The sequence below is a fragment of the Procambarus clarkii genome, chromosome 49 (assembly GCF_040958095.1).
Source record: "Procambarus clarkii isolate CNS0578487 chromosome 49, FALCON_Pclarkii_2.0, whole genome shotgun sequence".
In the NCBI taxonomy this organism is placed as follows: domain Eukaryota; kingdom Metazoa; phylum Arthropoda; class Malacostraca; order Decapoda; family Cambaridae; genus Procambarus; species Procambarus clarkii.
The window spans coordinates 19,065,507-19,083,600 of NC_091198.1; the positions used below are offsets into that span (position 1 = coordinate 19,065,507).

At 38.7% G+C, this 18,094-nt stretch overlaps 1 protein-coding gene across 12 annotated transcripts in view; it reads right to left on the reverse strand.

Moving 5' to 3' along the window:
- coro (protein coronin) overlaps positions 1-18,094 on the reverse strand; it is a 58,903-nt gene that overhangs the window by 3,902 nt on the left and 36,907 nt on the right. For 6 of the 12 annotated variants that reach the window (XM_045750157.2, XM_045750154.2, XM_069303072.1 and 3 more), the window contains 2 exons: positions 17,700-17,861; positions 91-165 (listed from right to left, as the gene is read on the reverse strand). In XM_045750157.2, coding sequence (XP_045606113.1) covers positions 91-165; positions 17,700-17,861 — 237 coding nt within the window. Of the gene's footprint in view, positions 1-90; positions 166-4,875; positions 4,946-17,699; positions 17,862-18,094 lie in introns of all 12 variants that reach the window. The other 6 variants (XM_069303077.1, XM_069303080.1, XM_069303081.1 and 3 more) reach the window with 2 other exon arrangements.

Sequence of the window (18,094 nt, forward strand, 5' to 3'; positions counted from 1 at the left end):
GGCCAACATAAGAAAGTTGGATGACGTGCCACAAGGGTAGTCGGTAGAGCTCTGGGCTCATGCACGCGCACTACTGAGGCCCTTACTTACATGCACCACATGACCTTGCACGGGTTGCTTCCTCACACAGTGAATTTTGTAACAAGATGTGACAGGCACCATCTCCTGTTGGTGGATAGATAGGGGCATCAACCCTTGTGCAAGTGGGTGGCAAGCTGAGCTTGGGGATACAATCTGGGCTCTTCCAACACATGCTGAAAGCTTTCTCTAATTTACACATTTTATGGTACTGTCTCATACCCTCATATCCAAGTGCTGCATTAAATTATACTTGCAATACTCAACTGTAATTTCTTAATTTATTGAAATACTTATCAAGAACAGTAAAATAGATCTGTCAAGTGTTTATCGTATTAAAAAAAAAATATATATGCCATGCCCAGGCTTGTATCCCCATGAAGAGAGTGCGCCACCTGGCCGGACTAGACTTGGACCAGGTAGGCTCCTGCCCCGTCAACACACCACACACTCTACTCCAACATTGTGCTCAAAAACTGCTATTGGTTGCCACCGTATTATTTCCTCTTGAGTAACTATCAATCTTTATCAATACAGTAAGTATTGTATCAGTATAGTCAATTAAAAAACTTTACTAGCTTGCTCTTTGCTTCATTTTATTAAATTTAAAATCAATGTTAACAAGCAAAAGTAATAATCACAAAATATACTGTATTTTTTTAGCAAAATTATTCTTATCAATCACTAATACATTTTATAGAGAAAATGGTTATATATACATATATATATATATATATAAAAAAGGCTATTAAAATTTATACAGTACTCCACAAAAATAATCATAAAAAAAACTACAGTACTAGTTTTGAAACCTTGATTGGTAGCTAAATTTAATTCAGTGAAATACTTTTCTCAAATCACTAACTTCATGTTAAACTTTTGAATATAAATACAATACGAAATGTAACATTGTCGACAAAACTAAACTGTCAAAAAGGCAGAGAGAGAGAGAATGAGAAACAATGGTTCATTCTTATTTCCTTTTATGCAGGTCTTCAGTTCTTGCAAATGCCACTGAACCACCTACATTTCACACACACACACACTTGATATTTTATTTAAACATTCTTTACATCAAATTGTGAAGCTGGATGTAATTTCTATCCTCTCTGGAAACATCCAATCCTTGTGCAATGATGTCTTGCTATTCTCTCACTCAACGTGCGCAAGTCATCGCCGCGTCACATTATACTTCACGTTCTGTATCTCCTTGACTATCCAGTGCCTCAAATTTATTAAGTAATATTCACCCAACTTCACTAAAAAATTTCTTCACAAATACAAGTATTTGTTTTTAACTTCTCATAATTATACTGTAATGTCTAACTCTTATTAAAATTCTATATATACATTTAAATCTGTATATAATCTAAATCTGCTTTCTGGATGCACAGTGGCATCTGAACAGAGGGCGTGTGATGTACTCCCAACCAGATAAATCAAACATCCATAGAGAACTAAGGTGATCTAAAGTGTTCCTAGCTGGTTCTACTATTTGCTCTTTTATGGCAAATCTGTCACACATTTGTAAATGATCATCTGTGTGTGACTGTTCACTTAAACTGCTTACTAGGATTCGCTGGTATAACTTTTTGCCTCGTTTTATATTTTAGGTGCTGTAAGTTGATGTCGCGCAGTATGATGATGTTTGGGGTAGGGTTTATGAGATTTTCTAAGCAATATTCTTATTTTTCTAAGTTGGTCTTTAAACTGCTGAGGATTTGCATCTGGTGATTTATATACAAGGACAATCTGCACATTTAAAATTTTGTATTTCAATTATCAACACTTTTACCATATTGTTTGTGGTATTTAGCATGTGTGGTGTGTGGTGTTTAGCCATCAAACATTTTGGAGCTGGAAACAGGGGACAGGAAAAGGGGCGAACTTAGCCCCCCAGGAAAGGAAGGTGGTGTGGACAGAACTGAGGTTGAATTAACCAACACCTCCAAATTCAGGTCCCTAAACACCAAGCGGGATAAATTCAGGGCATCCAGTTGGGCACACAACCTACACCGCTGCAACACAGAAAACTTCCTATGTAAAGCAGTTGCTGCCTGATACCTCTAAATTTCGAGAGAAGAGTGGATAAAAAGAGTCACATGTGGGAAAAAAAGTCCCACATGACTCAGGGTTGAAGATGCCACTAACCCAGAAGGCAGCATGGTGGAGGCAGAAAGTATGAACTTCATTAGGTGACACAGATGACAAACAACCCCCAAATTCGCACAAGGCGAGAGCGTGCTCGGAAGAGGTACCCATAGTACAACCGAACTCACAGGGGGATTTTCCCAGGCCTGCAGAGTGAGTGTTCCCTGCATGAAGCCCAGGTAGGTACTGGGAACACTACTCCAGTAACCCCTGTAGAATTGTATAGGCATTGGCTACCTGAAGCCAACAGAAAGGTCTAGGGGGCAACAAGGGGGTGAACTGCACCAAAACCTAGGGAAAGCCTAATAAGTGGAAAATCCCAGGCTCTATATGCTACTTTCATGGAGCAAAACTTTGTCGAGATAGTTATATAAAGCTCATTTATATATCTATATACAGTATCATTACCCTCTCCACCTCTCCCCCCATAGACGGGGGTAATGCTAACGAGTTGAAGTGCTAGTTGCACGAAGGGTTGCTTGTCTGGTTTTTTCTAGGGGAGTTATTTTGATCTTTTTGGATGTAGATTGCACAGATTAACCAGACAGTGGTCCAGTTTGATTCGCCACCTTCCTGGGGCCTTCCCGGGCGATGGCAATTATGACATTTTAAATGTAAAGTGCTCATAACCAATACTCCCTGTGCCTCTGAGGGGACCTGGTTCTGGCTTGTGGTTCTCGGTAGGCATAAGAACTCCTGTGACTGATAACCCCAAACTAATATAGCACATACCAGTTCAGATAGCTTCAGGGAGCCTCCGAGGCTCCCCACAGAAAATTTGATTAAAAGTAAATTTACATATTGTACTTCACAGTTATGTCACTGGCTATTTGACATTTTCCAGGATCTCCAGCACTTTAATATAACTTGAAAATTCACTAACTCTCAACTTTCAGGCTTGGCGCTTTCCCCAGGTAGTTCCTTCAACTTTCAGGCACTCTCCGACAAGTCAGTTTTCACACATCCCAAAAATACAGGTTTCATCATATTATTTGTCAAATACCTTAAATATTGCTCCAGTCATCCAGAACATGTTCAACACTGCTTGTCATCCAGAACGTGTACAACACTGCTTGTCATCCAGAACATGTTCAACACTGCCCCAGTCATCCAGAACATGTTCAACACTGCTTGTCATCCAGAACGTGTACAACACTGCTTGTCATCCAGAACGTGTACAACACTGCTTGTCATCCAGAACATGTTCAACACTGCCCCAGTCATCCAGAACATGTTCAACACTGCCCCAGTCATCCAGAACATGTTCAACACTGCCCCAGTCATCCAGAACATGTTCAACACTGCTCCAGTCATCCAGAACATGTTCAACACTGCTCCAGTCATCCAGAACATGTTCAACACTGCTCCAGTCATCCAGAACATTATACAACACTGCCCCAGTCATCCAGAACATGTTCAACACTGCTTCAGTCATCTAGAACTTGTACAACACTGCTCACCAATCTCAACAATTTGTTACCTTAAACAGTAAAATTTCTCCAGCATGCAACACTTCAGTTCAGTTTTCAAATGAAAAACCATCATCACCATCTCGTCAGACAGATAACACCAAAATACGAGGTATCTATTTGATAACATTTCTCCAGTCACTGTCTCTTTCACTCACCATCACCAGGGAAGATAACCACAAATATACCGTAGTCTTCTTGATTTTCTTTTACGTTTTCAGCTCTCCATTACTCCTCATTATTAAATTCACAGTTATTTTAAAGTAGTTTTAATATGTGTCAACATTTAGCTTCATTTAAAATGCATTTCACCCTGCTTAGGTGCCATGATCGGCAAGAGCACCGAGGAGCAATTCCTGTACACGTAATAGCGTTGCAGTTACAAAAGAAAAATCTCAAAAGGAGCTGCAGAACATGACAAATATTAGCAAATGCTATAGATATATTAATAATATACATAAATACCTAGTAAAAAAGAAAATGATAGGTGTTGGGGAAAACAAAAGGGTCTCAATCAAAAACAAAAAGGTCTCAAATTTCAAAATATTCTATCACAATTAAAGAGTAAAAATTGAAATCCGAACACAATGTACTCGTCTTTGACAACGGTTCAGGCAGAAGGCCAAGTAAGTGAGGAGGGGAGGAGAGGACCAGGAGCACCAGAAACACGTGCAGTATTGAGCTGTCAATTGCAAACCACTAGTAAAGGTTTCCAATACTCAAGAGTGTTTTTATGAGGACAGAGGTCAGAATTTACCAAAGGTGAATAATGCATCTCAATCAGTTTTACGAGTATTGCAATACGTGAAATTTTGACAACAGTTTGCACCTAATAATGGGAGAAATTTTGATATAGCAGTATAATAAAATGCTCAAGATCTTTAATTAGGAATGCATACAGTGTTTGATAAAATTCTAAGAATGTGCGCGGCACATGCTTATATACTTGTGCAATAAAAGGAAACAAATCACATTACAATGAATACAACACACAAAGTGGGAAGACAAAGGCCAAATATCACAAAATACTTTGACTACTGACCCATGCAACAAATTCAAACCACTCAACAAAACAGCCATGTGTGCTTCAGGCTAATTAAAAGGGAAACAGGCAAGGACCAAATTTTGCCCCACAAAGGTTCCCTTACCAACAACATTATGCCAACCTTTCCCTTACCTATTATATATAATTCCAATCTTTCACCTCCAAATTATTTCTTAATATTCTTAGAGCTTCCTTTTTTAACCTGGAATATATTTTGAGCATGTTGCAATAAATAAACCTATACAATATAAAGTATCAGTGAACAGGGTACACATTTGGCAACAACAATTCAGAGGTAATGGCAGCTAAACCAATAAAATCCTTGGTAATTACAAATAAAAGCGACAAATATAAATACGGTACTATATGTGGAAATTAACACGTATGTTTTACGGAGCAAGGTAACTATAAAAAAATAATATTAATGAACCAAAAAAACGGCACTGTTACACGAATGCGCACTCCCAACTTGCATGCAACACCTGAAGGCACGAAATCAACACCTACATCACAGCATGCATTTAAGAGTATGCAACAATGCCCAAGGAAGATGCCACAAAGAAGTACATCCATTGTGACAACTTTAGCTCTGTAGAGAAAAATAGGTTGGAGTATAGCATTATATGAGCAGTAACGCTGATGGAAGACAAACACCTCCGGCTACCTTAACCCAGTGCTAGGCCTGTGTAAAGTGACAAGTGAAGAAAAGTACCGTTTCATTAATATACATTCGGCTATTAATGTCACACGAGTATTAAATATGAATGTTAAACTTACGCCTACCATATTAAATCATCATTATTACTGTATATTAAAATGTATAAATATTCGAACGAGAACAAATTCCAAGAATATGTGTGATTAAACCCTTTTACATTATCAGAAAAATAAACATTTAAGAAAAATAGGCCCATAAACCCAATTAACTATTAATCGACATTCTTCAAATATGTCGTTAATGTCAAGGTAATAAGATAAACAAGCAAAAAAATACACCATCTTCCTGGAGACCATCTCCAGGAAGATGTTCCCCCCCCCCCCCAAGTGTTGCACCCAACATTAAGATGCTATATAACTTACCTCATCTTTAGGACAAAAGCGTGATGTTTACACATACACAAAGAGGTACTTGTTATGTAGAAGTGAATTTATGTAAATAAGAGTTGAATAATTTTATGTTAAGAGTTAATAAAAGACACTTAAAGGCCTCTCCATGAAAGGATCAAGCCTTTACTACCAACCTTTACCTTTACTATGAGCCTCCACAACTTTTGCTTCCTCTATGACCTTTTCAACACAATATTTTTACTTTTAAAATTTGCACAAATTTTTCAAGTTAATAATAAACTGAAATACCAAAATATATCTAAACATTTACCTTGTAAACATGAACCTTTGTTAAAGATACTTTCCCAAACACCCACAACACTTGAAAGGAATAGATCTATCTTAAACAGTTCGTGGCCTAGTTACCAGGGGCCAGAATCACGAAGCCGTTGCGCAAGTACTGTACTTACAAATGTGTACATCTTTTCTCAATCTTTGATGGCTTTGATTAAATTTATTAAACAGTTTACAAGCATGAAAACTTCCCAATCAACTGATGTTATTGTTATAAACAGCCTCCTGGTGCTTCGGAGCTCATTAACTGTTTAATAATTGTAAACAAAGCCGCCAAAGATTGAGTAAAAACAAACAGGGTCATAAGTGCTTGCATAATTGCTTCGTGAATCTGGCCCCAGCAACGGTGCTAAGTGTGGGAGCAAACTACATCTTTCTCTTGTCGTTTTCCTGTGATGTTTTCCATCCTTTCTTGGATAACTTCCTGTTTTCTGTAGTTTCTGAAGCTTATGGCTACTGACATTACTCTTATATATAGTATATAAAGAAAATAAATGGAACAATGAGCAGAATTTGGCAAGGTGCTCTAATGTTAATCAATAAGTAATTTCACCGACTTGTCAACTATCTCCAACTTGATAGAAAAATAACAATTTAAAACATGTACAAGTGTAGTTAAGAGTATTCTAAACACATTGTCATTTAATATGTAGATTTTTACAAAAACTTGGCAGTGACAAAGGACAACAAACAAAATAATAAAATAATCAGAACAGAGTCAAAGACTAATTTCACTGCATAAGAAATAATTTAAGTAAAATTAAATTTTTCAGGATCTGGTTCTCTATGCAGTTCATGCGCAAGGTGTGTCCAACATTCTCATGGATGGGTTATCTTGCGTCCATCTCATTTGTCCGGAGTGGACCGTCTGCTAGATGTTGGGTGCAGTGAACTACTTTGTCAGCATAAACCAACACCTTCCCTCCTACATGGTTCCATCCCCCTAATTGCTAGAGGTGCATTTACCATTTTGCCCCAGTTCAGTTGATGCTCTGAGTTCTGTTCATTCTGAAGTCGTATTCTGAAGGAGTGATCCTTCTGGTTCCTTGGTAGTCAGTTCAGCCTTGGTTTCTGACACTTCTAACCTGGTGTACGAGCCTTGGTATTTTTCAGCGCCTGAACCTCTTTCCCTAAACTAGCTGGTTCGCTCTTCTCTACTCTAGACATCTGGAGCTTTTTTTACGTATGTCTATAGCCATTTGTATGGCGAGTGGGTTATCTTGAGGTTTTCTCGAGATGATTTCGGGGCTTAGTGTCTCCGCGGCCCGGTCCTCGACCAGGCCTCCAACCCCCAGGAAGCAGCCCGTGACAGCTGACTAACTCCCAGGTACCTATTTAATGTTAGGTAACAGGGGCACCAAGGGTGAAAGAAACTCTGCCCATTGTTTCTTGCCGGTGCTCGGGATCGAATCTGGGATCACAGGATCACACGCCAGTGTTCTCTCCGCTCAGCCACCAGGCTGAGATTTTTGGTGTCCCCACCAGCATCTTCCCTCGCAGTAGCAGTAAGAATGCCTGGGGCTTGTTTATTCACAGTCTGTCTCTTTGTAACTACTTTGAAAGATCAATGTCTTTCTTCGGTGAAAGTATAGGGATCTCATGCCTAAGACTGTTGCCTCATATTCCGCTGCATACTTGTGTTACCGCTGTTGTGTTAACTTGTGCATACCGCTGTTACTTGTGTTCAGCATCAACACTTCTTCAGCGCTGTTCTGCAAGCTATCTCAAGTGTTTTTTCACTTCCAGCTAGCTCGTGTTCTTCTTACACCATTCTGGTCTCTTAACTGGGTGCTGGACTTACTGTCTTTCCTTTGTTTTATGGTTTCTCCTGCTTGTGATATCTTTCTCAAAGCTGCATTTTTGTTGGGTCTTGCTTCCGGCTGTAGGGTTTGGGAACTTCACGCTCTTCTCCAGAGGCTGGGGGTTTGTTCTTTTTGTCCAGATTGACAGTCTATTTGCAACCTTCTCCTTTTTGTTTCTAGCGAAGAATGAGTTGGCTAGCTTTCGGAGGAGGCCTGTTGGTGATTTATGCTTGGTTTGTCTGGCTGAGGTGGGAAATCACTTGTTGTACTGGGTCTTGGCTCTTTACTGCTACCTGCAGGTCACCCGTTCTGCCTCGGTGGATACTTTGTGTGACCGACTGTTTCCTTGGTTCCCAGGTCGTCCACAGTGTCATTAAATCTAGCCAGTCTGGGATCTACTCTCAGGCTCATGATGTTTGTAAGTGTGCTGCATTGGCTGCAGTCTTCTACAACCTGACTGGGGCTGATGTTCGGAGTAGGGTGTTGCCATTCTAACAGTCCTGGCTGCCCTATATTTGGTTATGTCCCTGGTTCGAGGTGGTCATGTGTTATCTTGGGCCTTGTTTCCCAACCTGGATTATCCTCTTCATCCTAATGCATGCCACTTCTCCTCCTCCCTAGTAAGTCTTGTTTTTATTCTTTGGTTATTTAGCTTCAGGGAGCGACTGGGGGCTCCACATCCAAAACCCAGCATTAAATATACTGTAATGAAACACCTGTTTCTGGATGAACCCCATTGGCTTCCTCCCTCTTTACCAGGTTAGTCAGCTTGTTGGTGGGCTGTTCATCAGCCCCAGAACTGAGCAAGGAAGATGGCTGCATGTGGAAGCTGGGCCACCTGGTGGTAGCACTTGGACCTCTGACTGTCATTCTAATTTTGAGATTTTATCTTGTGTGTGAATAGTTTGGAATTTTGAAGCTTAGGTCTTTGTTATTCCTCCAGTTATCTGTTAAGCTTCACTGACTTTCTGGACGCTTTCCAGGTGTGGTGATCAATTGTCACTTGCTCTCTACACTTCTGTGAAGGGGGCCATGTTTCAGTTCATCCCCCCAGTAGGTCAAACAGACTCCCATGTCTGAAGTGACCCATTTGGCATAGAGCAATCACAGCAAGATAGCTTTAGGAAGCCACCATGGAGCTTCTCTGGGAAACTTGTTTAAACAATGACACATCACCTCACCCCTAAATAAGATGACCCAATAAATTAGCCAGATTTAGCCATTAGTGGTAAATAATGTTAGAAAACAGGTATATGAACGAGAAGTCGGTGTGAGGGTTTCCTCGACATATACATTGTATAAGTTAATTTAATGATAGAGCTAATACTGTTGGTCTCCGATATTTTTGGAGACCAGAGAATTCATTTTGCCTTCTTTATTAAACAAAAAAATTACAACACTGCAGCCAGCTTATACAAGAAAATAGGATGCTTGGCAACATATTTAAAGTATTTTTTTTATTTTTTATTTAGAGCAAGTATGATTTATAGCTTTAATAGTACACATTCATTCTCTTTATTACACCACATTCTGTAACCTTTATTATTCTTCTGCAAAACACACACACACACACACACACAAATAATAGTCAGCTGGAGCTCTTCCTGGCTTCAACCTTTATACAGTTTTCTGACAGTATATAACACAGCCACCAAGTGTTAAATGACCAACAAGAGTGAGCCAGTTGTTATAAAGCACACTACAAGAATACTGCTGCTTATTTACAAGCGCCATTTCATGCACCTTTATACATATATACATAATCCCCCGTATGACGGTTCCCCTCCACAAATGTAAGCCAGCTCTTGAATTTGTGTGGGAGATTTAAAGGGGGTGTGTGTGTGTTGTTATTGTTTGAAGTTATAATTGTCCCTTCTCTTCACAGTTCATTACAGATATTTAAACTTGTAGTGGTATCAGCACATTATTGGTGTGTGCTATTCTATCTACCACACTATGAACTGATGAATCAATTAATTATGACGAGAATTAGAACACAAAATAATGGGTATAAATTGGATAAGTTTAGATTTGGGAAAGACCTGGATAAATACTGGTTCGGTAACAGGGTTGTTGATTTGTGGAACCAATTACCGCATAACATTATAGAAATAGGATCCCTTGATTGTTTCAAGTGTAGGTTAGACATATATATGAATGAGATTGGGTTGATATAAATAGGAGCTGCCTCATATGGGCCAAAAGGCTTTCTGCAGTTACCTTCATTGTTATGTCTACCACTCTGTTTGCAAAAGAAAACGTTTTAATATTTTTTGGCACCTTTGTTTCCTTAGCTTGAATCTGTGACCTATTGTTCTTGAAATGGTTGATTTCAGGAATTCTTCTTTGTCAATTTGGTTTATTCCTGTTAGTATTTTGTGAGTGAGTGAGTGAGTGAGTGTGTGTGTGTGTGTGTGTGTGTGTGTGTGTGTGTGTGTGTGTGTGTGTGTGTGTGTGTGTGTGTGTGTGTTTGTGTGTGTTTGTGGGGGGGTGGGGGATAATAAACTACAGATACTTTAGATAAATAATGTAATCAGCCACCTTTCCTCGATTTGTTATAACTCCCAGAATGACCTTTGCACATTGCTCCTGTTTAGCATTTCTAGAATTTCCAAACCCCATCTCCTAATTTGTTATATGGGAGATATAGTTTAACATTATTTTGAAGCAGTCTTTGAACTTCCCAAATAAAGTTACAGCAAACATTCACACATTTTCTCAAGTAAACTGCAGTTAATTAGAGTTAGGCAATGATTAGTTGCTGCCTTATAACAGAGGTTGATCATTATCCACTACCTTAAGCTACAACATGTTGAGGGACCTTAATAAATGAAGTGTCGTTGCTCAGGTTACTTCAAGTATGCTGCAATTGGCGGCTCTCCATGTGAATTGCATTATGATGACATGTGATGGATATGGGTGGATAATGACGTAGCATTTTCACACTGCTCTACAGTACACAATTGGTACTGGAGTTCCGATGGTAGTTTACCACTCGTGGCCATCTACATTTGCAGCCATTCCTGGAGCATTTTGCCTTCCCTCTCTTCTGTGTCAATCCAACTGCTTCAGCTGTATGGTGCAGCTTTTTCATTTTCTAGCTGAGGCATTATTATCCATAGTAAATGCATACCTCAGTACAAATGGAACAGTCTTATTGCTTTTAAACCTTTTTTCTGTGTAGTAACACTCTCCAAAATCTTACAAAATTAGACAAGTCAATGTATGTGTGTGTAATCACCCGCGTATAGTTACAGGATGAGAGCTACGCTCCAGTTGTGAGTGTGTGAGCGTGTTGTCTATGTATTGGTTTTATTGAATATAACCAAAAGAGGACTAGATTAATGATTCTAGCATGAAATTTCTTTACATTTCTTATGTTGTTCTTCCCTTAGGATGGAAGCTGAAAAATTAACTCTCCATGGACCCGTTTACACTTTTAATGGACCGACCATGTGTTGTAAATGAATACTTTTTCTAAAGAACACCTTGGCATATTTGGAGGCAGAGAGAAATGAATATGGGGGGGGGGGGGGATTGTCTCTGCTTTACGAATATCCACTTTTTGAACACCTGCCGACAGAACGGCCTCTTGGGTCACCATTTTGGCACCTCACTCCACAACGTGCCAGTCAGCAGTACAGGCGCACCTCACTTAATAATATATGCATTACGATATTTGCTCTGTCGGGAGTGAGCGTGGGGTGGATGTTGTACTACAAATTGTACTACACCTACTGCCCCAGCTAATCCATGAGAATAAGATAACCACCTCATCTTTAGACCTGCATGGAATATATACTGCTGCCTCTGCTCATCTTCATGTACCTTCCATCTGCCTCCAAAGTTGCAAATGTTGTGTTTTAGCAAAACATGTCTTTGCAACATGCTTCGGGCCAATTACAAGTAAAATGAACTTTGTGGTGTTCATTTTCAACATCCTTCTCAAATATAGATCACAAATATAGAAATTATTTGCTGGAATCATTGATCTAACTCACCAGTCATATTTAATACCATATGTCTACAAAAATAATTACTTCCTAAATTGTAATATTATATATATATATACTTATTATATAACATTTTATATATTTATACATATCACACTTAATAGCCACAACACACTACTTGCACCAGTATGCAAGGCCCAATTTGCTTAACAGGCAGAGTGATTCTCATTATCTTCATATATTGCTTTTTTTAAATTGGTTTATTTGAATTAATATTGAACAATTATATTATATTAAGAACATGAATTATGGAATTAGATTAGGTTAGGTTTGATAACATTTCTACTTTAACTCAAATTAAAATAATATATTGTATAATGGTAATCGTTATCATTCCATAAGAAAAGAACTTAGAAAAGTATATAATTTTGGCCTATTATGTACAACATACATATATATATTTATGTATGTTGTACCTAATAGGCCAAGTTGCCTAACAAGCCGAGATTTCCTGAAATTTTATAGTTTTCTAATTTTTTCTTATGGAGTGATAAGACTAACATAGAAATTTGATCAAACCCAACCTAATTAAGTCAGTAATTCATGTTCTTAGTATATTATTACTTCAAATACACCAATTAGTAGAGATATATTTGAAAATAAAAAAAAATCACTTAGCTTGTTAGGCAAATAGGGTCTTGTATACTAGGCCAAGTAGTGCATTCTAGATATCAGAAACCAGCAATGTCATACCTATTTAAAAACAAAAAATGGTACCACAGAAATATACTAATAAAATAAATTTCTTATATTTAAAAATATTACAATACTGTACATATATTTAGAGACTTTCACTTCAGTAAAGGTTTGGATGTACATATAATCTTCCCTGGACACTTCAATAATAATTCAGAGTCTTGAAGAGGCCCACGAACCATCAACTGAAGAATTCAACTCGCCAGTTTATCTGTCACATTAGTGAAGCAGTTGCCACTTGCCTCAAGGAAGGATATGTAAACAAAACATGAGGATTTTCTGAGCCAACAAATACAACATAAAAAGTGAAAAAACTGAAAACAGCAGTTACGAGCAAGAGCACAGGAACGTAAATTGGTCAAATCTAACAAATAGTGAAGGATAGTGAAAATTAGCATTAAAGCAAGTGAGAGAAAACTGAGGAAACCAGAAAGTGTGTAATATATAATATATATCTACATATCCCTCCTTTCTCTCCCACAAGCAACTGAGGCTGTCTGCTTCACTCGTATAGAATTCTTTGATTCTGGCACAAAAGCTCAATCCACAGTTTCACACAATTACCCAAATTAGATCTAGATATCTGCCAATTTAACTCTGGTAATGACAAACACACATTATAAAACACTCCCATTTTTACATGGGGCTGCACTCAAAGATGCCTTGTACTTAAGAGATACATGCAACATTTGTTAAGATCTTACGGAAAAAAAAATTGGTCACATCTTAGACCAAGAATTTTATCAGCAAAAATTTAAATAATGAATGCATAACAGAACTTTAAAGTATATTAACAATACAACACACATTTTAATGAGTAATATTCATAAAAGTTTTAAGGTTCATAAACAAAGACAATACAATATAAAATACAATACTGTGAACAAGGCAAAATTTTCAGATGAATTTCTACAAAATATTAACTTAAAATTCAATTTTAACTTCAAATTCAATTTTAAGTTAAAACATTTAATGAGATTCAATATTTATGTAATTAGAAATTTTCTAAGGACACCAGAATAAAGTATGAAATTAAATGCAATGAAATGTCTCTTCCGGATGGCTCCTCGATGGCTCCGTGGTGCTTACTACCTGCCAAGGTCAACCCAATTCGATCCATGTCAGGCCTCTGCGAGTTGTATACAAGCCTATGGGACCAGATGCCAAAACCTGGCCCTCTCTAAAGAGGCACACACAGCAGGGAATCATTGATCACTCTAACCGAAAAGAGGGTGAACGAAAACAGATCGGCGGTAACATCAACTACCCGCAGAAAACTGGACAGCGAAGCCCCGAGATTCACAAACCACTGAGTGTTGAAGGAGTTCCCATGTTAGTTGCACCTGTGCACCACCAGGGAACTGTAGACCTCCTTCCTCAATCCACCAACCATACCACCTTAGTCATATAGCCAGGAGAACAAAAACTGAAGCCCCTGACCTGGGGAAGGGAGGAGGGGGGGTCCTAGACCAAGAATGTTCACTAAGAAAGGAGTCGACAGCACCGCTCTGGGGGGGGGGGGGTCCTAGACCAAGAATATCCACCAAGAAAGGTGCCGACAGCACCATTCTGGACCGTCACAATCTCCAAGCCCGAATATCTGCCCAAGACCTATTGAAAGAAAACAGGACAGAGCTGCAAACTTAGGAACATCATGGTCCCAAGGACTGCAGGCTGGCTAAACTTGACACTGTGGACACCCTCGCCACAAATGGGCCCCGGGACAAGGATCAAAGAATACCAGGTCTAAATGTGACACCAAGGGCAAAAGAAGAAGAAATTGAGCCGAGATACTTGGCAGGGAGAAAAACATTTCCCCACAATAAAAAATTTGCAGCCATAAAATCCCTGTGAAACAGAAGGCAGTGTATCTTTGGCGAGAAGCAGCAGCTGAATTACCTCCACCATCAAAGTGGAAGGGTTAGTCCCCAGAGAAGGCCCAAACATACCACCCGATTCCAAAAACTTTAAACATTTTAGAACCAGAAGCACAGGGGAATGTTCCCTGAACAGCTGAACCTGGGGAAGGAGATGGAGGAGCAAACTTGGAGTAAATACAAAACACCAACCACTCCTAACCCAGGTCTTAAAAAACAAGGGCCTGACCCCTGGGGCAACCACTTTGATGTGAAGCTACAACCTACATATATAAACTAATCTGGCCCATAAAGTGCCAACTACCTGATAAGTACCTAGGAGGAAACTCAACTAAAACAAGACCCCACAACTACAAAAATCACAGTTCTCAGGTTGGAACATATTCCCAAACAGGTAGTATGATGGAGGTAGTAAGAATGGCCATTGGAATACATCAAAGCCAAGCCACATCTTTCAAGCTCTCACCCTGTGAGAGCAGAAATGGAGGGCAGGTCCATAATAAACCCTCCAAAAATTGCAAAGGTTCTGCAGGGTCATACAGGATTGACCAAGAAGGAGCACCAGGCACAGGTTCCACTTGTCAAAAATAACAAACACAAAAGCAGCTTAGGAGAAAATGCAGATGGAAAGGAGTATGAAGAGTGTGTAACATAATAAGCATAGACACCTGTGCAACCATCAAATGAAAATCAGACTGCCCCCATCCTCAAGGCCTCACAGATGAGTCAAAGACCTTGTACTCCCAAAGGCAAAGCACCTTCCAAAAGTAAGCCGGCCTCTCAGGAACAGCTACCCAAACCCCCAATACGATGAAACTCTTGCCAGCCAAGGGCAACATCACCTAGAGAGACTAACTCTAGGCACATACAGTCTGAAATGAACAGTTAATCACAGTTTATGGAAGAAACGAGGCATAAACACACATGCATCGTGTTGCAAAAACTAGGACACAAAACAAATACACAAGCAAATTTGTGTATGTTGTTCTGTTCTGCTGGACAAAAAGTCCAATATGGCCAGTACTTTTCTTAAAACCAAGACCCTAAGGACACTGGGGTCGGAAGAGGAGAACCACAGTGAACCAGTTGGTAAGGTTGGTTGATCAAGGAGGAAGGAGTGTAGTCCCCTCATAGTAACTGGATGCAACTATTGTGAGAATTAGCTACTCATTGGATCATAAATCTTGAGGATTTCTTGTCCCATTTTCTATGATTTTCTACCAGGATTATACCTGGATGGTTCTGGGAGCTCTTCTACTTGCTTGACTTGCCAGTGATTGATCCAACAGGCTGTTGCTTGGAGTGACCCACAGGCCCATATATCTACTACAGTCCAGTTGGTCCGTCACTTGTTTACCTTTCTGCCACCAGTTTTGATTTGGCCACCTCTCTGGGGGGCATTTTCTTGGTTAGGGGTGACATGATTTCCCACTCCATGCACCTCTTAAGAGGGGGACCAGGGTTTGCCCTCTGGTCCTTGGTGAGCTATATATATATGACTTGCAAGGGCCAGGCATGGATTGAATTAGGTGGAGCTTGCCAGGTAGCAAGCTTCAAAAAGCTTTCCAAGAAAATAGTGACCATGATAAACAGATAAATGATTTACATAACGTTGCAGAAGGGTTCATACTGAATTTCCTCACAAAAATTTCATACATACTGTATATACATGTACAGTATGTTGTACCTAATAGGCCAAGTTGCCTACCAAGCCAAATTTTCCTGAATTATATTTTTCACAACTTTTTTCTTATGGAATGATTAAGCTTTTCATTGCATTATTTATGATTTAATTAATTTTTTAGCTAAAATTAGTATAGAATTGTGATCAGATCTAACCTGACATAACAAGTCAGAAAATAATGTTCATAGTATATTAATTGGAATAAACTAATTTTAAAAGAATTATTTGAAAAGAAAAATCACTGCTTGTTAAGCAAATTGGGTCATGTATATTAGGCCAAGTACTTCAGTTCTGGCTATTAGATATGACATATGTATGTATGTATGTATGTATGTATACACACACACACTGACATACCACCACTAGTTGGGAGGGGGACCCATTGCCTCAGAGAAAAGGACATACAAAGCATTAGAGAGAATATTTAGGTCCCCCATTGATACAGGTTTTCTTTTGCCTTCCAACGTAAGGTGTGGCCGCGACTCCTAAACCTTCAAGACCACAGTTGTACTGTATTAATTTATCTAAGTTTCTCAAGTAACTTCACCTACTGAAGGCACAACACGAGTAAGTAACCAGTGCAATATATGCTTAAACTTGCTTCTAAAATCAATTTATATTTAACATTATTTGACAATATTTACTATAATATAAACTTTATGCAACTAAACAAAAATAGTTACTAAATGTATTTTAACAGTAACTTTAACTGTACATGCTCCTACATTAATAAAATATTAAACTGATAAAACAATGAAACATTATTATACATTAAAGCTATCACATAACGACAAGCTATACTGTACATTAACCTAAAAACGTGAGCTTGACTATAAAAGTTATATAGTGGGAACAAGCACTAACAATATCTAAACCAAAGTGTGGTAAAACACATCGTATTCTCTATATTTTACAAGTCCTGACTCTTGGCACATGGGATGGCAAACTCTCAAGCCAACTTGCTTACATATTATCTACACTTCACAGGGTAATGCTTTTGGTGGTATTTAGAAATGCAAATCTAATTACAACGTCATACAACTCAAAACTCTTGGTGATGAATTTCGAATCTATTATTCTTCAATCATAGTAACCCGTGTGTTGAGGATTTGTCTGGTTAAAGCTATGAAGATGGCACGTCAGCAAGAGAGCACAATGGCTAAGCGTACGGTATATTGTTCATCACACCTATTGTACATTAACAAGATCTTGAAGAACCTATTACCTGGGATGTGCAATACTAATACAGCTTCACACAGCCTACAATCACTGTAATCACTGCTGTACTCTTCCACAGCAGAACCTTAAAGATACTTTATGAAATATTACTGACCTTAACCTGAGAGTTTCAAAACTCAAGTTGGATTTAAAAACCCAATAAATACCTAAAATAATAATACAAACCATTCAATAAAATAATGATAAAGATCATGTTGACAGCAAAACTTTTAATAGATATTATTAGTCTGGAAATAAAACTGACCTGCGGCGGAGGCGGGGCACCAGCAGTTCCTGTTAGCTCTCCTAGTTTATTCTCAAGGACTCGGATGCGGTTTTCCTGCTTCAAGAATACTGCCTTGAATTTCTTCATCTCGGTCTGCAGCTCGTCTATTCTTTTCCTTAGATCATCATTCACTTTTGAGACCTGTTGATGAACAACAATTAAAAACTGTAATACCACTCTTATAAGCAATACAAAGTTTAAGTGCCTTGAATGTTTACATGTAGAAAGAGACTACTTCTTCTTGCTATAACACATCTCTTGTATATGATCCTTTCTGGGCCTTTCCCAAGTCAAGTTTGGACCAAGAACTTTGATTGAAAAATTTAGGAATACATACTGTATATACATATGGAATACATAACTACAGGTTTGTT